The sequence below is a fragment of the Grus americana genome, chromosome 16 (genome assembly GCF_028858705.1).
Source record: "Grus americana isolate bGruAme1 chromosome 16, bGruAme1.mat, whole genome shotgun sequence".
NCBI lineage: Eukaryota > Metazoa > Chordata > Aves > Gruiformes > Gruidae > Grus > Grus americana.
The window spans coordinates 15,076,261-15,098,054 of record NC_072867.1 but is presented as its reverse complement, the minus strand read 5'-3'; the positions used below and the strand labels follow the sequence as shown (position 1 = coordinate 15,098,054).

General features: G+C 36.5%; 2 protein-coding genes across 5 annotated transcripts in view; one reads left to right on the top strand and one right to left on the bottom strand.

Annotated features, from left to right (window-relative positions):
* The window catches only part of KNTC1 (kinetochore associated 1), a 39,322-nt gene extending 32,839 nt beyond the window's left edge, over positions 1-6,483 (bottom strand). The window contains exons 1-12 of the mRNA XM_054844715.1: positions 6,352-6,483; positions 5,896-6,033; positions 5,664-5,784; positions 5,152-5,267; positions 4,736-4,808; positions 4,050-4,127; positions 3,487-3,521; positions 3,145-3,255; positions 2,165-2,258; positions 1,773-1,825; positions 1,408-1,520; positions 644-698 (exon numbers count right to left, since the gene is read on the bottom strand). Of these exons, the coding sequence (XP_054700690.1) occupies positions 644-698; positions 1,408-1,520; positions 1,773-1,825; positions 2,165-2,258; positions 3,145-3,255; positions 3,487-3,521; positions 4,050-4,127; positions 4,736-4,808; positions 5,152-5,267; positions 5,664-5,784; positions 5,896-6,027 (981 nt within the window). The 5' untranslated portion in view covers positions 6,028-6,033; positions 6,352-6,483. The remainder of the gene's footprint in view (positions 1-643; positions 699-1,407; positions 1,521-1,772; positions 1,826-2,164; positions 2,259-3,144; positions 3,256-3,486; positions 3,522-4,049; positions 4,128-4,735; positions 4,809-5,151; positions 5,268-5,663; positions 5,785-5,895; positions 6,034-6,351) is intronic.
* An 81-nt stretch (positions 6,484-6,564) lies between these two features.
* Positions 6,565-21,779, top strand: RSRC2 (arginine and serine rich coiled-coil 2). Of its 4 annotated transcripts, none has more exons than XM_054844557.1 (10): positions 6,565-6,717; positions 9,756-9,912; positions 10,520-10,563; positions 13,161-13,351; positions 14,311-14,454; positions 18,170-18,292; positions 18,389-18,468; positions 19,050-19,282; positions 20,503-20,592; positions 21,136-21,779. In XM_054844557.1, exons 1-10 carry the CDS (start codon positions 6,712-6,714, stop codon positions 21,313-21,315), a joined length of 1,248 nt encoding a protein of 415 aa, XP_054700532.1. In that variant the 5' UTR covers positions 6,565-6,711; the 3' UTR covers positions 21,316-21,779. The 4 variants fall into 4 exon arrangements, with proteins under 4 accessions (XP_054700532.1, XP_054700533.1, XP_054700536.1 ...); XM_054844558.1 differs by having other exon boundaries at positions 6,572-6,717; positions 19,053-19,282; XM_054844561.1 differs by lacking the exon at positions 6,565-6,717 and adding an exon at positions 11,451-11,528 and having other exon boundaries at positions 9,815-9,912; positions 13,139-13,351; positions 19,053-19,282.
* Positions 21,780-21,794: the final 15 nt, after the last annotated feature.

The window sequence follows — 21,794 nt, the reverse complement described above, 5'->3', positions numbered from 1 at the left end:
TTTTCCTTCTCATACACTGGTGACAGAGTGGTGTTTGCAGAATAATTTCTGGATTCTTGTGGAGTTAGATGGAAGACACTATTTTCATAAGTTTTTATGAAAATGCAGCTCTCTACAATTTGAGGAAGTTTTTAGAAGTTTTAGATGTTGCCTCTATGCATAGGCCTATTATATATAATTAGACAGGTTTCATTTTTTAAAAAAAATTGTATAATATTCATCCTGGCATTCTATTTCGGTTAACTCCACTCACTGCCTGTACATGGAAGTAGATGCTGAATACAGCAGAGATACTGCTCTAAAGAAATCTGTGAAGATATGAAAGACAATAGTAAATTTTCCTGCTCTCTCCTATCTACCTATCATTAAAAAAAAAAAAAAAAGGCAAACAAACCAACCCCTAACAACACATAAAAACTCCAAACAGCAGGGCAGCATTACCACCATAAGACATTGCAATAGTCCCTCACTCACTATATCCTTATATATATATGGTCACATTTCAGTTTTGACTTTGGGCTCCTGAGAATTCTGTCTGCTCCAAATATTTAGCAATCTCCTTTTCTTTTCTTCTCCTCCCCTTTTTTTTTCCTGTGAGTGACTGCATAACAACTGAGGAACAGAACACAGATAGAGATTATACCTGTTTGTTATCCGGTATTGTCATGACTATCAGTTTAACATTGGCAAGCCCTTGCCTGCAGAACAAGAGAGAGAAAAAAGAAAGCAAAAAATACGGTATAAATCTTATGTTAAAACTGTGAAATATTCTGGCTTCTGAATTTTGAAAATTTAGTTTTCCATGTAAACCGGTACATTTTAAAACCCTATAGTGCGCTCAAAAAACCCAGTGTTTTAGCATGTAGAGGACATACATTTAACTTCTGGCATTTTTAAGCTTTTCAAATGGATCTGATTCTTATTTTTTTTAAGCTGGCACAGAGCAATAGAAAAAGCCAAGAGTCTTGTCTTCTAATCTTAATTGCCATTAATTCCTTTTGTAGTCTAACCAATACACACACCTCTAGATTTTGGCTTCTCCATCTGCAGGATGTAGATCTTACTGTTTATCCGAAAGACAGACTAGATTTTTTTTATCACATCAGACTTGTAAGCAATATTATATACCTTATTTTAGATGAGCATTTCCTAAGTGATACAGGTTACACACAAGATTCCTGAGCAGAAACAACAGATAAACCAAGAAAGAAGCAGAAAGCACCAAGGTTTTATTTTCTACAATCAAGAGCTAAGGATACCTACAGTCCAATTATGTTGTCCTACTGACTAGAAAGATGTCAACAAAGATTTCTAAAAATTCACTACCACAGAAAATAAAGTGTTTGTGGCACATTTCCTGTAATGACAGACAACTTTTCAGAACTGATGCTATAAAGCTTTACTTACTGTATGACTGGAGAAGAATCTGACTCTGTACTTAGAAGAAATTCTTCAATCTGTATTAAAGGCCAGTCCCAAATTAGAGTAAGAGAATAAACATCCCACATGCTTAAGATATTCTAGATTTAAAAAAAAAAAAAAAATCAGATATGGATCTCATATTTTCTTCATAGAAGACATTTATTGACTTTTTTTTTGAGCAGAATATTAACACATTCCATAGCTTAAATAAGGACTAGGAGTAGAATAAAAAAAACCCCCACAGTAAGATCAAGATCCTCTGTAAATATAAGCAACTTTATTTTATAGAATAAATATAGCTGGATCAAGAAAATTGTAAAATGAAGACTAAACCAAAGCATTACACATACCTCTGTGTCCAAAACAAACAGCAGATTGTCAAGAACTTGAAGTTTCACTGCATCTAAAAAATATCCAGTCACATAGATTATTTTTCTTGAGAAATGTACTGGAAGCAAAAATGTATTAAAATGTACAACCAAACATTGGAAACCTACACGTTTAACCTCATGTAACTTCCTAGGTCTGTGAAAAGTTTAAACAGAATTGTGATGTACGTGTCTAAATTAAACTCAACAATTTTGAAGCATACATTTTGGCTGTACCCTTTACAAGAAGCGGTCCATTTAGTATTTGTGTATTTACTAAAACCAGTGAAATAACTGAGAATGTCTTAGTATTTTCTGCAATTAAAGATGAATTCTACACTTGTCTATAAAAAGAAAAAAACCCTCCTCTTTACCTTTGATCAGACTTGAATCAGCAAAACTTCGAACAGACACCAGGTTATTGGTAGTGTCTACCTCCCATTTGGAGAGTACGTAATCGCCTTTACCCTATTAGTAAAGGCAAAGTAAAATGGGGTTATACATTAGAAATTTGGCCATTGACAGGTGTGCTTCTTCAATTGATCTTTAACATAAAAAATACTTGGAAAGCTGCAAAACTAACAAATTTATTCACAGTGAATGTTGATATTCAGAAAAATAAATTTATTTTCTTTAATTTAGCCTTTTTCCTTTCTCCTTTCAAGACTGGTCTTTAGTACAGTAATTGTTACAGTCAGCATCTGCAAATATTTTTGGCTCTTCAAAAAAACCAAGCTGTATTTCAAAACATCCACTTTCCATTCTCATAGAACATAAAACCTGAATGAAATGTAACCGAACCTACTGAGAAAAGTCGCATTGAATTCAACAGACTTCAGTCAATGAACTCAGAAAACTTTGTTTCTAGCCTAAAACAGGTCTATATTTTTATCAGTTCCTGTACTTAATTCATGCTTAAGGGCTTTGTTCAATTGGGACCTCGATCATTGCTTTGGCAAGCCTTTGTTGAATGTGAACCTGATTGGAAGACTCTTGCCAACTCTGGCTTTGTCTCTGAGCTCAAGGACAAGACTATAAATAGACTAGCCTGTACAGGACAGAAACTACAGTGATTTACTAAGACCATGCAACCAGGGTGAAAATATTTTCCCCATTCATCATAACAGAGCAAGATCTGAAATGACAATGGTTACTTTCCTACGAGAAAAACTACGGACAGACTGCTCAACGGATAACCTTTAAATTTACAGTGAAGGACATGAAAGACAAAAGTGTTCACGCAAAAAGTTTATTATCTTCTTTTTCAAACAGCTAGAGACAAATTTTGTTGCAGATCAAAAAACACCATCACTGATCACATAACAATTGTTACGAACACATTCTTAGTACTTACCCCAATTATCAAATGGATTTTGTTCACTGAGTTACTTATCACAAAATTCTGACAGCCAAGGCTGTGATACCCTTCTGTGGAAATGAAAGCTGTCTTTATCTGTCCTTGTAACTTGTGAGGTGGAAGATGAAGGGAAAAGAAACAAAAGGGGAAGAAAAAAAGTTGTTTATACAATCAGAGGATAAAACCTTGAACTGCTCACTTCTCCATGTACAGGAAAAAGTAATAATCACGATCATGAGTTATAATAATAAACTGGTAAGTAGTTAATGAAATGCAATGTGTTAAGCGCAGACTTTGTAACAAAACTTTGCTCTGTACAAGTTAGCAGGTATTTCTTACTTTCTTTGCCGTAATCATATCCATCTTGTCAATTGCTACATTAAAAAAAATAAAAAAAATCAGTGTTAAATAAACTGTTTTCAAAATTGAAAAAAAGCCACTAAACGTCATATAGGATAGTTTAATCCTAACCTGACTATGCTGAAAAAACCACTTCCACCAGGATCTTTGACAGGGTCTATTTCTATTGATCACAATATTGAGTTACAGAAAACTAACTAATAACTATACTTATATAGCATTAAAGATTTAAATTATTCCCAATATTGTTCAGCACAGCTAAGGCTAATTATGTCTTATAATCCTGCTTCCATAGTATTCGGTACTCTCTCTAAAGCAGCAACTCAGAGAAACATAACTTAAAGGAATTACTGGAAGAATACAAAAATAATTTTATTACAGAACTAGTTGTATATCAGTTTCCCTTTAAAAACAAAGATATATTACATAGAAAATCCCAACTCAATATCTTATTCCCATTAGAAAGATGCAGGGAAAAGCTTTTGTTAATACAGCTCTTCCTGTTCAAATGAAAATCCCAAATGGTTTGTAGATCATCCTACCTTCCTGGGTTTGAGCAAGTGGGAGACACATAATGCAGAAGAATCCATTGCTTGTGAGAATGAACATATGATAGACACCTAAAAAAAAATCCAATGCAAGTGTTTCAAACTTAAGTATTCAAAGGCCATGAAGAAATTACTTGCTTATAAGTAGGAGTGATATAACTGACAAAAAAAATTAATCTGACAATTGATTTGACTATTTTTAAAGAAAAATTGTCACCTTCAACAAAAAGTAGAATAAGTTTGTACATCTTAGAGCTTTGTTTGAAATTATGAGTTTTGTACGCATCCAGACTGCATTCTGTTTTCATGACAACACTACATTTAAATACATTATATTGTGACAGAACAAGACTAGGAGCTTATAGAACTACTAAAATCTGAAGTACAATAGAAGAAGGAGACAGAAGGAATCTTTCCTTTTGAGTATTTTCATATGTTTAGCACAGTGTCGAAAGAAAGAGGTATTGAGTTCTGAATGTTTGTTGTTTTCTATGACTCATAAAATAATTAATGAGAGCTAAATATCTTTACAGGAAAGCGTTAAGAAAAGTGCATTTAATGTCTACAATGCAAAGTAAAGCTGTATCTGATTATTTATTTTGTAGTCTCTTTCCCTGAGAGATATTAAAGGGGAATAAAATCACAATTGAAACAAGGTGGGAAAAAAAAAAAATTCTTACCTGCATCTGCATTATCTTTTTCAATAAAGAGATTTAAGTAAGTCTTTTGACTTGAAGGTTTTTCAACCAAACTCTAAAACAGAATTAACAAAGACTATTATTCTGTAATTTATTTGGGGGGGAAAAAAAAAGCCAAACAATTTTTTTTAAAATACTGATCATCAGTTCAAACTTTAGACTTTTTTCTTTCATGAAGAATTGGTTCTTGCTTATACATGCCATTCCTAAACATATTTTGCTTATTCATTACTTATGGGAACAAAAATGTCCCTTTAATCTGCTTGTTTTTTCAAGTTAGATGCATTCAAAACACAAGAATGTTTATATTTTTATACTTAGAAGAAATAATTAAACAGCTTAAGAAATTCTGAGAACAAAAGGTTTTCAGTAAAATTAGAATAGAAAAGTTACTGTACCTTGGTTAGCAAGGTTTGCTTTGATGGTATGTGAATAAGATGGAAATTGCCACTTTTCTCACCGACCACAAGAAATTGTTTTTCTTGACACATACCAACTACATCCACATTAGTATCTGAAAAGTTCCATGGCAAATTGTCAAATATTAAGATTTGCTTCTTATTAACAGACATAATTTGAAACACAGGAATTGGACAATACAGTGCCCTAGATTTCTTCAAAATTATTTATCTTGACTATACAAAGTACAAGAAAGGGCACACTGGGAGTGGTTTTGGTATTCATTATTCCCATTTCAGTGAAAAGTTAGCATGCATTCTAATTAAATTGTACAGAAATACATAGTTAATTGTACACAGAACCAGCAATCACTTTTTATTACTTAGGTATTTATTATAATACTTCCCTTTACAGGCTAGTTAGGTTTTTATAGGAAAATATAGTGACTCTCTTAGATATCTAACTTTTAAAAATTTTAACTTCCAGTGGAATTCCAAAGGAATGATCTTACCAAACTGAATGTGCAGCTGAAGAGATTGCCCAGTACTGTCAAGAAGTGCCACCGATCTATCAACAACAATAATACTGCCGTCCCTTGAGTTCCATGCATACAACTGTGGATTAACGGAGACCTACGAAGAAAAAGGCTGTTATATATAATAACTGAAACACTTAACAAAGTCTGACAAAGAAGCTCTGGTAATTATTAAGGAAAAGAACAACACAGCCTTGACGCATTCTACCTTTTCTGAAGATGTGATCTGAAGTAGTGTATCCACTTGGTACAATGCAGTTCCACATTCACGTCCTAAACCTACAGGGAGCTGCTCACTCCCTGTGTCATCATTTGCAAGAAGTTCAATATCATTCCACATGCTTACCTATGATAAACATTTAAGCAAGGTGAGCAGAGAGCTTTCAAAAAGTTACATGACCACACACAAATTATTGATTTTATTATTCTATCGTGATTCTGCGTCTAGGAGGGAGTACAGTATGCCTCCTAAAGGCAAAGACAAAATTAAGTCGCAAGAGCAATATGGCTCCCAGCTGATATCCCTAGCGAGCCCTAAAGACTGCTCGGCGACGACAGGTTTTGCACCCAAAGCAGAACGGAATTCATTGCCAGAGCCCTCCCCACCACGCAGCGATCACCCCCTGCCCGCAAAGGCCACAAGCCATCCCCACCATCTCCTCACCGCGGCCCCGGAGGCCGATGACAAATGACCCCCACACTCCCTCAGCCGCTTCAGCCTTTCAAATTGGCGGGAGACGCTACCGCTACAGGTCGCAGCGTGGGCCAACCCTGTTCCAAACGCGAACGGCGCCGTTGCTAAGACACCACCTAATCCTTCTCCGCCCCCAGAATGCACCGCGGCTCCCTCGCTCCCTGCCTCTTTCCCCCGCCCCATGGTTACATCCGGGTGCCTGGAGGGAGAAGGAGGGCGGGGCGTGTTGTCTCGCTTCGGTTTGTGAGCGTTGCGGCCGCGGCTGCTGAGTGAGGTTGAGCCCCTTCTGAAGAGCTGTTGAGGGGGGAGCGGCGTTCTCTGCGCTCGGTCATGGCGGTAAGCGGTGTTCGCTGCTGGGGTTTTTGGAGGGAACCGAATTGGGAAGGGGGCTGCCGCGGGGCGGGAGGGAAGAGCGTGTGAGATGGGGAGGGCTGGGTCGGGAAGCCGTGTGCGCGGAGAGACAAAATGGCGCCCGCCGCTCCTTCGCTTGCCGGCGCCATGATGGGCCTCGGGGAGGGGGTGGCCGCTTTTCACCCATTACTTCTCTGCCTGTTTCCAGAAGTTTCTGTTTCATTTCCCTGGGCTTGAAGAGAAGGGAGGAGGCCTTGTGACCGAGGCCCTGTTATTTCCTGGCCGGGGAGAGAAGTATTGTGGCTAGTAGGAGCGGACGTTTCTCAGAGGGACTGTGGAGCGCCGGTTCCCTGGGAGGGGATCGATTTGGTGCTTGAGCCATGCTCAGTTTTCCTTCGTGTAGATTTCCTAGTCTTATTATTGCTCTCTGTTTTTGGTCACAGGCCTGCTATATTCAGCGTCTTCTGGCACTCAGTGCTTAATTATTTGCTCCCATCCTCCTGTTTTTATGCTTAATATCTATAGGAAATGCTTTTTTTTAGTTGCTGCTGTCCTTTATGTTCATACACGGCCTAAGAGTGTAGCTTTATTCGCTCTTAAAATTTGTGTGTCCTGGTAACACGTGAAGGTTTGTGTTTGTGTGGCCTGGTAACATATCAAAGGTGTTTGTCCCATATTTGAGTTGAAGAACCAATAAGGGTCGTTATCAAAACCAATGTGGTTAACTTTTCGAAAGTTATTAGATAGTCTTAGATAAAATAACAACAGCCAAGCAAACTGGACTCTAAAGTGATAAAACTCTTCAGAGTTGGCTTTAATTACTTTGTGGTGTTTAATGTGGTATTGTAAGTTTTTGTCTTAAAAGTTGGACCGGTGATGAAACAGAACAAGACAATCAAACTTCTGGAGAAAAATAATCCCCCCCTTTTTTTAATGATGCTTTTCCAGTTTATATAACTCTAACCTGTTAAGATAAATTTGTCTGTAAAAGGACTTGAATTATGGGCTTGTAGTTTTGCGCCTAGATTATAGGTGCTGTCTTTGAGGTTCCTCTGAAGTGGTAGGTGAGGGGCTTGTTCAATGAAACCATGAGCCTGTGGCTATCTGAGAATTGAGAATAGTCTGTTGAAGTCTGTCAGCCTTCTTTTTGCTGTCTGTGTTTTTGCAGAGCTGAGAGATTTCTCTAAGGTGCAGTATATAAGGGCATTAACGAGCAGCAATGTTTATGAATTATAAGACTGGTAGCCTTGGAAAATGTGGCAGTAGGCTCAATTTCAGTTGCATACTATGTTTAAAAACCCAGTTAACTTAGACTGTTAGCTGGTATTCTCCTTATCCTTCTCAAGTAACTTCAAAATGTAAATTTATAGAAATCTCAAAATCCCTTTGAAACTTTTCCCAGCTGATTCTGTTGGAAACCTTAGATGAAGGGAGGGACTGAGTAGAAGGGGGGGAGAAGTGTAGATAAGCAGATGATAGATGTGGAATGCCAAGGATTGTGATGGCTAAGATCACAGAGGAGTCAGTTCCGACTCTTTAATGTTCTAAAGTTTTCAGGATGGTGGGTGGTGTATCAGTAATATTCAGAAGTGTCACTGAGACTATAGTTAAAGCTGTGCTGCAGATGCAATCTTAAGTGGTCAGTGCTCTTGCCATATGCTGATGTGTTTCAAACTAGATAGCGGTATTGCATGCAGATGGAGAAGTGAACAGCTGCTTTATCTCTCACTCTTCAAAAGATTTTACTATAGATGTATCTTTGTACAGAAGCAAATTAATAAAGAATTGGGCAGACAAAACAGTATTAGCTGAAATACAAATCCAGAGATTTACCTGTAACATGTTATGAAGAAAATCTGCCATTAATACACAATATATTAATGACAGTCTGTAATAACTGTTAAGATTGTTTTCAAAGTAATGTATATCAGCATTTGAGAGGTTTTCATGTGTCTTGTTCAGTTTGCCAATAAATCTGCAGCTGTTAGAAAACCATGCAAGTTTGAGTGCTCTGCTATGCCAGATTATCTTCATGAATAGCATTTCTGGGCCAAATTATGTCCGTAGTGAAGCCTTCTGCAGCTGCCCAGTGTTCAGAAAGTTTGATTATGACTGCCATTTATATGATCAGAACAATAGAGACCAATGTATCTAAAGGTGTTAATGAAAGCACATTCACCTTTTCAGTGTGTGTTTTTTCCATTCATTCAATTTTTCACTTTCATTGCATTGTATGCTGGTTTTACACATTTACTTCTCCCAGCACTGAATCACAAGCAGTCTTGACAGCTCTACACAAGATAAGTTTCTGGATTTAGTCTTCCTAAGTCAAGCTTTAGAAGGGCTGGAGGGGACATCTTGAGTTTTGTCATCTAAGAGAAATGTGATATAAAAAATGTTGGGACAGGTGGATGTGACCTATATGTAGTCTCATACAAATACACATTTTTGCATAGAGATACTGTTTGAGGTTTTTCCTTATTCAGAAGTTAACAATAATACAATATACCTCATTTAACTTCTCTTCAGAGTTCATTCTGTACTTCAAAATCCTCACAGTATTTTGTGTTGTGCCTCAGTAATGCATTAACTTGTGAGGTGGCTTAGATCTGTTGGGACAGTATTGACCTTAAGTAATCTTAGTCATGTAAATGTTAAAAGGTAATTGACCTACAAATTACACCATTTAGAGAAAACTGTGGATCAGAGTTTAGTCTTACTGATATTCTCAGAAGTGCGTGGAAAAAGTAATGTGCAGTCTAATGTAGTGGGAGAGCAAAATGTTACTATATGTATTAGTTCTCTTTATTAAAGCCTTGAAAAAATCAATCTGTATGCAGTTGCACGAGTTCATTGCAAGTATATCAAGCTATTGCCTAACTAATAATGGGATGGCTACTCAGGAGATTGTCTTTATAGAGATTAATTTTAAGTGTGTCTTCAGAGGAAGTACTAAATAAATAGTTTTTCTTGGTTTTCAGTCCTAAGTTTTTGGGTTTTAAACGTTCTGTCGTCTTCTGTAGGGTAGTGATACAGAACGAGATGGAGTAGCCCCAGAAAAGTCCTCTCCAGAAAGAGAGAAGAAAAAGGAACAATCAGATGCCTCTAGTTCTCCTAGAACATCAAAGCATCATTATTCAAGATCACGCTCACGATCAAGGGAAAGAAGGCGGAAGTCAGGTATGGTCTTCATATAAACAAAGTTGTTTAGTAATGTTCTGGTGTATGCTTGTAGAACTGAAATCTCTTTAAAGCTGTTTTAGAAAAAATATACAGGCTTGGCTCTAGTAACTTTTTAGAACTGGGGAATAAATGAAGCTACTAATTTTGGGTTTGTATCTTAAATGTGTTATATTGAAACTTTAAATTTTAATGATAGAAGCGCTAGGGAAAAAGGTCTTGTGAACGTTCAGGGGATGGGGCAGAGAGCGTGGAACACAACACCAAACAGAAAACCATAATACTTTGTCTTCATTTTAATTAGATGTGCTTAGACGGGGATATTTTTGCATGGTTCTAACAAAAATAAGGTTGCCTGGCTGAAGAATGTGACTGGAGTATGACATGGGCTAGTTTTTTTCACTGTCAGAGCTTAAATAAATGCAAACAAAGAACTGGGAATAACAGCTAGAGTTTGCTTTTTGCAGTAGATATTTGAATAGCACTGTTTGTTTTCTAAATATCTATTCTTTACTTTGGGGGGTGGAATAACTGAAAGGAACTGGAAAGATTGTAGCCACCTGTCCTATTTAATTTGATAAATAACAATAAATGTTTTCTTCTCCAGATACTGAAGGAAGAAAACACAGAAGCCGGAGCAGAAGCAAAGAGGTAATTAACACTTTGTAGCGTTTAGGTAATTGTACAATACATCTTAAAAAGTATCTTGTAGTAATGCACATATGTGTAAACCTATATAAATGACTTTATGGTAAGTACAAGAAATAGGAAACTTTAAGCTTAAAATGGATATGGAGATCCTTTCATAGTGAAGCATGATTGCAGCCATCATGTTGACAAGGTAATAGTTTTATAGAAAAATGCTTTCAGAAACTAGTAACTTAATTTCTTTTTTTTGTGTGTGTGTGGAAACAGCCAAAGAAAGAATTCATGTGGAGAAGTAGAATGGTGTTCTTGATGACTTTCACAGAGCTTCCATTAACCAAAAGCCATGGGTGGCTTTATTCCTGGCCAATGTTCAGGACTTTCAATGATACATACCCATCTACTTTAATATATTAAAAATAATTCCCCACCTGACTGAGCTCTGTTTATTGCATCCTTTAATTGTAAAGACTGTCATAGCTTGACAAACAAGCTGAATCAGCTGGAAACATGACAGCAGCAGCAAAAATTTCAGAGGCTGTCTCGTTTTAAATAAATAAATGTGTGTGTATATATAGGGGAGTGAGAAGAGACAGCATCAATAATACTTGAAAATAACTGGCTTACACACCAGAGAAGAGATGAAACGAGCAAGCCTGGAGCATCAAAATAGTCACAAAGAAGCTTAAGCCATGTGGGGCAATGGCAGGCTGGGTCAGATGAGGGACTTTTTAACTTCTAACTCGGGTCAGGAACTTCTCCTTCCCCTATTCCAATGGAAGCTCTGTTTAAAAAAGGAGGAAAAAGAGGAAAAATAATCTAGGAGAGTTTTTGTGAAATTGAATATATTGTTTAGCTCACATGATAACATTTCTATAATAAATCATACTCAGCGTGCTAATGCGCGAAGAGACTGAACTGAAGACGCTGCAGACTCAGATAGCAAAATTTTAAGCCTACTTCATGATAAGGTAACTATTAGTCATTCAAACTCATATTTCCCTTAAAAATATCTTAAATCCGTTATGGGATATAATGGTGGTTTATTACTAAGTGTGTGCCTGGAGACATGATTTAAAAAAAATAATTCTCTTTTTAACTTTAAAAAAAAAAAGTCCTTGCTTAAAATTATGTCCAGTGTTTTGCCATGCTGTTGAATCTAATCATACACAATTTATTTAGCAGTTTCTGAGTTTCACGGAGTGAACAGATGAGGAATTATGTCCCACAGTAGATTTACTGTTTTCATTCATTTGCAAGATTAAGCTCTTTGTAGACTAAGTACTGAATATCAGTAATTTTTTTTAATATGTATATCAGAACAACTACTTATATAAATACATACTTAATGTACAGGTAACACCTCAAACTTCAGATGTGTTTTTGTGTAACAACTGATTATTTGAGGAGTTAAGAATAAAATACTGTAAAAGGAGGAAAAATATCTAACGTTGTATACTTGAACTGTAACCAAATATATTTAGAAATGGATATATATTAATAAAGAGTTAGGTTTGGATAAGTGGGTATAAGCTAATTATAGTATCTTCTTCAGATTTGTTTCTTTTGAGAGAGCGCTACGATTATAGGAAAGGTTTTATGTGTAGTTAAGATTTAGATAAGGAAGAAAACCCTCTGAAGAACTGGGGGTTAGTCTAAAATGAATCTATCATGCTTAAATTGTGACTTGAAACAAAACATTATTTAAACGTAAGACTTAAGTGGGCTATGTTTTTGTGCTAGAAAGACTTCAGAATAAACTGGATATATTAAGAAAAGGTGTTGATGTCATGACTTAGTCTCTAAGGAAAACACTGGCAAAAACCAGGCCTGACCTTGCTAAGTATTTTTGGCATTGTGGCTATAAAAAGGAATCTTTTTTTAAGAGGCACTGCAGGAAGAAATTGCGGTAGAGTGGAGCAACATATCTTTAATTTAAAACTACTGTGGGAGGTCTCAGAGTGATGCATGTTAGCTTTAATACTAAAGATGGGATGTCAACCATGTAACTTATTACTTTGCTTTTTAACAACTCTTGGAAGTTACTGACTGAAGAGACTTTTGCCCTAAAAATTAATTATCTAATGATGGATAGAAAATTGTTCTAGTTCTAAAAGCAAAATAGTATACATCTGCAACTATGTATGGATTTTAGTAACTTTCTACATGATAGGCTTAGGCAAATATTAAATGTTCACTACAAATGTGAGTGTATGTGTATATATATGCATATTCATAAATTGTCAGGTACTTAAAGATAGGTACTTATGTATTTGGAATGGAGACATTAACTGAGAATGACAGTTGTTTTTGTTGCAATGCTGTGAACTCTTACATGGAAACACTGTAAAGATACCTTGATGGATGCTTTAGAAATCCTTTAGACAGCGGGGAGGAGGGAAAAGTGGGAAAAATTATAGCATACGTTTGCAACTTTGGGTAGTTGGTGGCATTAGGTAAAAGTAGCCATCGCTTAGGATTGAATCACACTCCTAAGGTTACTAATGTTGCATCACAACTTATCATTTTTTATCTTCTGATACCCATACTAACTCTCTTTGTTGCACTATTTTCCTGAAAGAACCAACTTCTTCTTAAAACAGGCAAGAAGACATGAATCCAAAGAGAAGTCCTCCAAGAAGCACAAATCTGAAGACCACAATGACAAAGAACATTCTTCTGACAAGGGAAGAGATAGCCTAAATTCATCTGAAAATGGTGAGGATAGACATAAACGTAAAGAGAGAAAATCATCAAGAGGGAGGAGTCATTCAAGATCCAGGTCTCGTGAAAGGTAAGTTGTTTTACATGATTATTCTTTGCCAAGTGCCTTTGCAGAAGCAGTGTTTGTAAGTTTTGTAAACTTCTGAAGTACAGCTCAATTATATTACTGACCTAATTCAATGTTTCAGTTTTCATTGGGTAGTGCATTTGCTGTTACTTGGGGTTTTTTGAGATTGGTTCTGAGTAAAAGTACAAAATATCTCTAAGGCTTTATATATATCTCATGTTTATAATACAGAGTATAGAAAATATATAAACAGAGTGTATTAAATGTTCCCTGTTGTCAGTGACAGGAAAGAAAGTACACTTTAGCAATGTCATGGCTTTTTACCTCCTAAATCAAGAGCTTAGAGACAACACTGTCTAAGCCTCCTTGCGCAGTGGGCCACCTAGCACACTCTCATGGTAGGAGAATTGCTTGGGACAAGCAGCTGGCTGCCAGCGGAATTTTTCAGCCAGCTCAGCTTATAGCTGAGGAATTTGTAGCAAACATGATAGCAAGGAGCAAGGTTCAGCTAATAATATGCTGGGGGACTGTGTGTGACTCACAAGCTGAAATTTGGGCATCTCTTCCCTAAGGTGTTGGAATACCATGGGGAGGGAGGAGAGTTTTGTTGCCTTGAATATAAGACTCCTGCATCAGACTGTTTTGGTTGTGTATTTGTTTTGAGATGTACACTTTAATGAACCACTAAAAATAGCTAGATTGATGAGTGTGATTGTTTACATAAACTGTGTAAATCACTTGTCTGTTGTGCGTGGTGGTAGTGTTTGGTTCCTTTCCCATTTCATCTCCTAGTCTTACAACTTAAACTGTTCCAGGCATGAACTCTTCTGTGTGTAGTTTGCAGTCTCCCCACCCTGCCTGATGCATTTTGCCCTGTGGTGACAAACCTGTATGTAAGTCCTTAAGTAGAAGTTGAATTTAAATATGAGAATATATGTAAGAATTTGGGACGTGTGTTTCAGACGTCATCGTAGTAGAAGCCGTGATAGGAAAAAATCCCGATCTCGCAGCAGAGAGAGAAAACGACGTATAAGATCTCGTTCTAGATCAAGATCTAGACACAGACATAGAAGTAGAAGTAAAAGCAGAACTAGGAGTAGAAGCAGGTAAGTGTTAAATTCCACATACACTTGGTGGTGGTGTTTGAACATTCTGTGGTGGGCTGATGTATAGAAGAACGATGGGTTTGCCAGTTAATGTCTATTCAGTGTAACTAAATGTGTCTGGCTTTTTCTCAGCTGTATTGGTACGTGGGTTAAGGACTGGGTAGTTCACATAAACTTACAGAAACATTTGTCCCAGACAGCTTAAGTGTCTCATTCTCAGCTTTTCATAGCGTGATTTCATGTGAGCAATTAGAAATGCTTAACAAGTTATTTTGCGGGTATCTTATAAAACCACCATTTTAGAACTTTTGACTGAGAAGGTGGAAGGAAAGTAGATAACTTAATATTTTGTGTAGCAATGATTGCCACAGTTTAAGCTCTTTTTGGTTTTTTTATACCGCAACTGAATTTACGATTTTAAATAGGATATTTAAGTGGGAAAACCTGAAGAATAAGATACAACTAACCCTTTAATGTGTTGATACAAGAATAGTGTGAGTAGGCAAAGCACAACTTTAAAAATACTATGGTGTTTATCTCTGTGTATATATCATAAAAGGGAAGTTGAACTGGAAATTGCTGGCTATCAGAGCAAATACACTGATCAGAAGGTAATCCCGATTGGCTCCACAAAGTTTAAATAAAAATTTGTCTTGCCTGCAAATTAGCACAATTAGTGTAGTGTTAAGGTGAATTTTGAGTCAGGTGGACTATTTCTGATCTGAATGTACTATTCTGTGTTTTTGATTATCAACTCCTTCTTTTTGTCAAGTCCAACATGAGAACATTTCTCATGTTAATTTCTCTGCCTGTCTTGGGTACTTCCATTTTTTTTCTTAAAAGTCTAGCAGCACAGATTGAAACACTAGCTAGACACATACTGACTTATTCCGGGTCTCTTTGACAGAATTGAGATCCATGCTTTATTTGGATGCTAGAGTTGAGGCTTTCATCATAGGAAGTGTAGAAGTTAATGTTTTCCGATACTGCTGAATCATTCAGTATTTTGGCGTAGAGTTCTGAGTCTATTTGTGCGTGTCACCTTTGCATTCTTGATGCCCTGAGTAAGTTGAAATAGGACTTAATGACTATTACATTTGTGTGTTTTCCCTCCTACTTGTTTAAAGTAAAACAAGTAGTTTGAATGCAAATTGGTGTCCCTTCAGAGCTCCCAAGAAAGTGTTGCCAGTCTTCCAGTTTGTTTAGTAGTATTTTCACTTTAAATTGCATATTTAAAGGGTGTAGAAGTTGGTTATGACTACTCAACGTTACGGTGGATCATTGGAGACTTAAGAATCTAGCACACTCATGTAATGGTACAACATCACTTGTGAAACTGTTAAGATGACTTACCTTTCTGAAGAAAAAAACTAGTTGAATTACATGGTTTGTGTCATATTTTACTTTGGCATGCACTTTCTACCAGATTTTCAGCTGGGGTGAGTAGAGCTGGGTCTTCAATTGATATACATATTACTTGTGTTTAATGGTATTTAAGCCACCTTCAGCATGATGTGTAAGGCTTCAGTTCCCCATTACTTCCAGTTATTACAGATGATGTGCACTTACTGTTTTTAAAAGTCTCTTTAAACATTGTATGTTTAATGGCTCCGTGAAAACTTCACATCCCAGAATAGTTCTGCAGTGGAATTCAAATTACCTGAAACAGAACAGCAAATGTGGGAAGAAAAAGTAAGGGGTAGTCATAGCTTAGGAATCTCTTCAGCTGGAAACATGCCTTTTGGGTAGTGATGGACATACTGCAAGAGTCCGTTTCAAGTCCTGTTCTTGTCTTGCAAATCCTAGAGAAGGAAAATAAGCGAAGCATAAGTCTTTTTTTAACTGTAGCTAGAACACTTCATCAAGTTCTGGGCTCAGGTGAAGCCTTTGGAAAGAGAATTATGGGGTATACCTCAAGGAAAATTCTTCACAAGGCAGATAAACATTATGTGGAAACCTACCCTGTTAAAACTCAACCATGAAATGAATTCTGTCATTCATGATATGCAGTATTTGTTGTGTTACAGTTAACAGGCTATGACAGAAGCATTTGTAAATAGTAGAGCTTGACCTTCTCTTGATGGTTCTTTGCATAATCTGAAGCTCACGTTTTCAAGCTACCTGTTCTCACTAGCATTTAAACTAATCTTTCTGTTCTGTGAGCGTGTAGACCTCCTGGCAGTTCTTTTGTGGCATTGCTCTGATTAAATGCTAGGTGGAAAACATGACACCATCTGCTTGTTTCAAATGGAAATACTTAAATACAAAGCTCAAATATTTATTTCCTTGATGTTTACCAGTGCAGTAAAGCATCAGACCAAAGACAAGACCAAACTACAATAGTCAGCACGGGAAAAATGAAGGTATCTTTGAAACATGCATTACATCTTATCTCAGGAATGCAGATCTGTCACTTCCCAGTGCCTGAATCTGCATCTTGTCATCTTCTATGAAAAGATAAGTCTTGCCTCCTTTGTATTCTACCAGATTTGTCATGTAAACAAGGATCTCTTCTTTTTTTTTTTAACTTCAGTCTACATTTCATAATGTTTGTAGATGCTGCCCTAGTTGCAAGCAGAAGAAACAGAGTATCTGAATGCCATTTAGAGTGGCTCTTGTCAAGTTAGCTATTATCTTAAATGGTTGATAATAACATTTAAGTATAAAATTGCAGAATCATCTTTGTGCATCTCAACTGACTGTTTATGGCAAATCTGGGAAAAATGTGAGTGACACCTCCTGTAATTTAAGCTTTGTTGGACACTTCCAGTATCCGTGACTTCTTTGTTTAAAACATCAGTGTCAGAGGCTTAAACAGAGATAAACCCTTATCTCTTGTAACGTAGATATTAATGATCCTGGCAAAGAGATATACTGCTAATAGTACTTTATATTTGTATTTTGAGCAGCTGTTGCTTAGATGAGACTAGATGTATATGTCATAAGAATGATTTCTACTGGGGAGGAGGTGGGGAGAAGGTTACTAAAGGAGAATTGACCTGATTATTTTGGTATTTTACTTAAAAATATATTATAACTGGATTCTTTTTGGATTGTCAGACTTCAGATAATGCATGCTTCATAGTTCTCTGCACAGTACTATCCTTCTCAAGAGCAAACCCGAGACAAATCACATGTGTTTAAAACAGCTCTCCCATTTAGCTCAATAGCCTCCCTCAAACGGTTGTCCAAAGCACATTTAATGAAGAGTAGAGAGAGAGGAGACAAATAGTATTGCCCTGAGTACTATTCCAGTTTTTAAATCGGGCCTTTTCAAAATGCTCATTTTTAACGTACAGTGATGTGAGGTCTTCTGTGGTTTAAAAGCATTCTTGTAACTTGATCCATTTTACAGTTTTCTTGCAATTGACTTTACCAGAAGTTACACAGTGTTTTTTTCTTGTCAGGTTTTAAAATGAATCTGTAGAGCATTTGTATTTGTTCTAAACACTAAGTATAAGAGGGTAAATGAATACCCGGAATGACACGTTCTGTTATATCTTGCAGTTGGAAATCTTCAGGTTTAGCTCTGTCTTGCTACAAGGCAAGTGTGACTGTTACACTGTTGTAGTATAATGTCGCTGAAAGCTGTTCTTGAGAGCTCTCAAAATTAATCATTAAGCAATTTTTAAGAATTGTGATCAAATACTTTATGAAATGTTAAGGTGTATATGTACCTTCATTGTTTTAGCAACTCTGTTAAATTTGGTTACAGAGAGCGAAAGAAAAGAATTGAAAAGCCCCGAAGGTTCAGCAGGAGTCATAGCCGGAGTCCAAGTCCGCCACCTTTTCGAGGACGAAATACAGCTATGGATGCACAGGAAGCATTAGCCAGAAGGTCAGAAATTGTTACAATTTTAATGATATGTGACATAAATAAGCTGCTGCTTTTGATTTTGCATGTCTTAAATATTTTTTTCTCATGTACTTCTAGACTGGAAAGGGCAAAGAAACTGCAAGAACAGAGAGAGAAGGAAATGGTTGAAAAACAGAAGCAACAGGAAATGGCTGCAGGTAGTCCATGTATATTATCTTACTGCCTAAACAATGGTGTGAGAGGAAGGTAGTGTAGGCTTATGTGCTGAGTCTTACAGTCCTGTCCAACAGATGTGCAGGTTGTCTTTTGTAAAATTGTTAACTTGATCCATATATAAGAACCACAACTACAACTAGGAAATGTTTCCAAAACCCAACAAACATAAAACACCAACAAAAATGGTCAGGATTTCTTATCCCTTACTGAGTATTGATGACTTGGTAACAAAAATGTTGTATGTTAAGCTGGTGAATGATTTCATGATGCTCATTGCACCCTTCCTTTATGCATCATAAAGCAAGAGTTTGAAAGATATTACCAACTTGGGTATTTAGAAGCATGAGGTACATTAGTTTCACTTTTAGTTCTGGTTTACTAAAACTATTGGAGGCTTGTTTCTTAATTTACAGATAACATGTATTTTATCATGCATTTGTTCAGACATTTTCAACTTCTGATGAAGTGTTTGGGGTTTTTGGTTTTGGAGGGGTTTTTTGTTTGTTTGTTTTCCAAGAAGTCTGAACTTACTGTCTGATAGCAAATTACCTTTCTTCTTCAGCAGCTGCAGCCACCGGAGGTTCCGTTATAAACGTTGCTGCTCTTCTGGCGTCGGGAACACAAGTAACTCCTCAAATAGCAATGGCAGCTCAAATGGCAGCACTACAAGCAAAAGCACTAGCAGAGACTGGAATAGCTGTACCTAGCTATTATAACCCAGCAGCAGTGAATCCAATGAAATTTGCTGAGCAAGAGAAAAAACGGAAGATGCTTTGGCAAGGCAAAAAGGAAGGGGTAATGTCGTGCTTTCTTACTTTGATAAAGCTTGTTTGGAAACATCTTGCACTCAGACAGTTTAAGGATGCTTATTAACACTATTTCCAGCAAAATTACTTTCATACTTGTTACAAAGTTTCCCTATTAACAGCAGCCCAAGGTAAAACTTTAAGAATTAACGGACTGAGATAACTAGACCTTTAATAACAAATGGTTGCGACACAAGCCTCAGGTAAACCCCTAATGTCATAAAACTTGAGGTATAATTGGATCTTAATGTTACTTTTGTCAGTTTGCCTACAACTTGCAATTAAATATCACATACAGATGGTCTCTCTTTATGGAAGAGTGATGACTAAGGTATAGAAACTCTAATTGACCATTCCTTTCTGTGACTGTAGAGATTTTTCATTTGATTGTTGTATTCTGTCCAATTCCAGACTTCAAAAACAAGTCTGCAAAGGGCAGTAACTTTTCAGGAGTAGAGTTAATGCATTACTAACACTAAAAAAAAGTCATAAATACAAATAAATAAGCCTTCAGACTTTTATACTGTCAAATAAATGCTCTTGCAATTAGCAAAGTATAGGCCACCAAATAATAAAGGCTGCTGTGGCAGTTGCTTTTTCAGAAAGTCGCTGGATTTGAGTACAGGTTTTGCCTGCTGATACTGTGGAAAAATTGGTGCTTTGATTATTATAATTTTCTCTTTTGACACTCTATGCTAGTATGGAAGTGTGTTGCATTAGATCAATTATCCTCACGTGTCTGTTAGGTAACAAGCTCACTTAGCTTTTCACAGACTGTTTCGTAACACGTGAAAAACTGAAACTGGTTCACGTGGCATTGATGGGAGGCCAAAGTGAGGGAGGAAGAAACCTGAATTGTGCTGTGTATTGCTTAATCATAATAAGCAAATTCATTTGTCCATAATTCACCTTAAGCGTGCATTCTGACAAGGTTTCCAAACTTTATGGAAATGAGTCCAGTCTACCCAAGTAAAGAATATACCTTTGTTCTGAAACCAGTTCTAAATGATTAAGTAGACTTCCCTTACAAAGAGTTTCTATGAGGATGCTACAGGAATGTCAGACGGGATTTGGAAACCTTTTACTTCCAACTGTGCTAGCGCTATTCAAGGGGCTCATTTTTCATACTGCTTGTTTGCTTGCTACTGTATTGTGATATTAACAGAAACTTAGGTAAAAAGGTGATACATCTTTTTTTAACTTGTACAGGATAAATCACAGTCTGCAGAAATATGGGAGAAACTAAATTTTGGAAACAAGGACCAAAATGTCAAATTCAGAAAACTGATGGGCATTAAGGTAAAGAGTTCTGAATGTGTAATTAAGTTTATTATTAATTGTAGGATAGTGATTTCTCTTTCTATTTTAAAGTGTACCTTCACCAGTAAAGATGTCAAGTTAACCTCATACTACCTGATGTAGTTAAGAACTTCAAGTATTTCTCCTTAAAGTTCCCAAGCAGCATCTAAATCTGAATTCAATTCAAATTCTAAAATTTCATTATGTTTCTGGCTGACAAGGCAACTGTTACGATCTGCAACAACAGTGGTAGCTGTAACCAATATTTGTAATCTGATAAACAGTATTACTGTGTATAGATAAGTTAATTGGTGGCATTTATTTGACTGAGATAGAAAAAGGAACTGGATCAAGGCCTCTGTGTGTATCTTGACAGTGAGAGGAAAGCTACACTAAAGTGTTCCAGCAGTAAAACCAAATGCTTGAATTCTCACTAGCTTTTGAAAACAACAAAGCAAAATTGTTATGTTTAGGACACCTGTAGTATCTGAAACCACCACTTCCTACACAGCTAACATTTGTTTTCTTCTGTCTGGTTTTTAGAGTGAGGATGAAGCTGGCTGTAGTTCAGTTGATGAAGAGAGTTACAAAACGCTGAAACAACAGGAAGAGGTTTTCAGAAATCTAGATGCACAGTATGAAATGGCAAGATCACAGACTCATACGCAAAGAGGAATGGGATTGGGGTTTACATCTTCAATGCGAGGAATGGATGCAGTTTGAGGAAAAAAAAAAGCTGTTTTAAAGTTTGGGACTATGGAAGGTTCTTGTTCAAATGTTGGGTCCTTGTTCACCAAAAAGCTAGCATTCTAGCTTGCATGGGTGTTGCATTGACTTTAATTTATTAAAAAATACAATTTTTTTGTAAATATCAGATCAGTGATACTGGTGTTAGTGTTGTAATCAGGTTATACCCACTTCCATTAAACTTGACAGAACTATAGAAGGACAGTATTTTTTAGTTAAAGTTCTACTTTTCAAACCAAGCAGCAGATGGGATAAACTCATACATGGATATTTCGTGTCCACTGTCTTGTGTACTTTTGTACTTTAACCTTGTACAGTTATTTTCAATTCTTGAAACATGAAAGAAACATTGTGTAGATGTTATTTAGCAGTCTGGGCCAATAGGCACATAATCCAGTGCAAAAACCCCTGGTTAATAATAAAGACATTTTTTTCTCTAAGGTCTTACTTTACAT

Excerpts from the sequence above, each read along its gene's own strand:
- RSRC2 (XM_054844557.1), top strand. Across the intron at positions 18,293-18,388 it reads CAGGAAGCATTAGCCAGAAG|ACTGGAAAGGGCAAAGAAAC; the intron begins GTCAGAAATTGT and ends ATGTACTTCTAG. Across the intron at positions 20,593-21,135 it reads GAAAACTGATGGGCATTAAG|AGTGAGGATGAAGCTGGCTG; the intron begins GTAAAGAGTTCT and ends TCTGGTTTTTAG.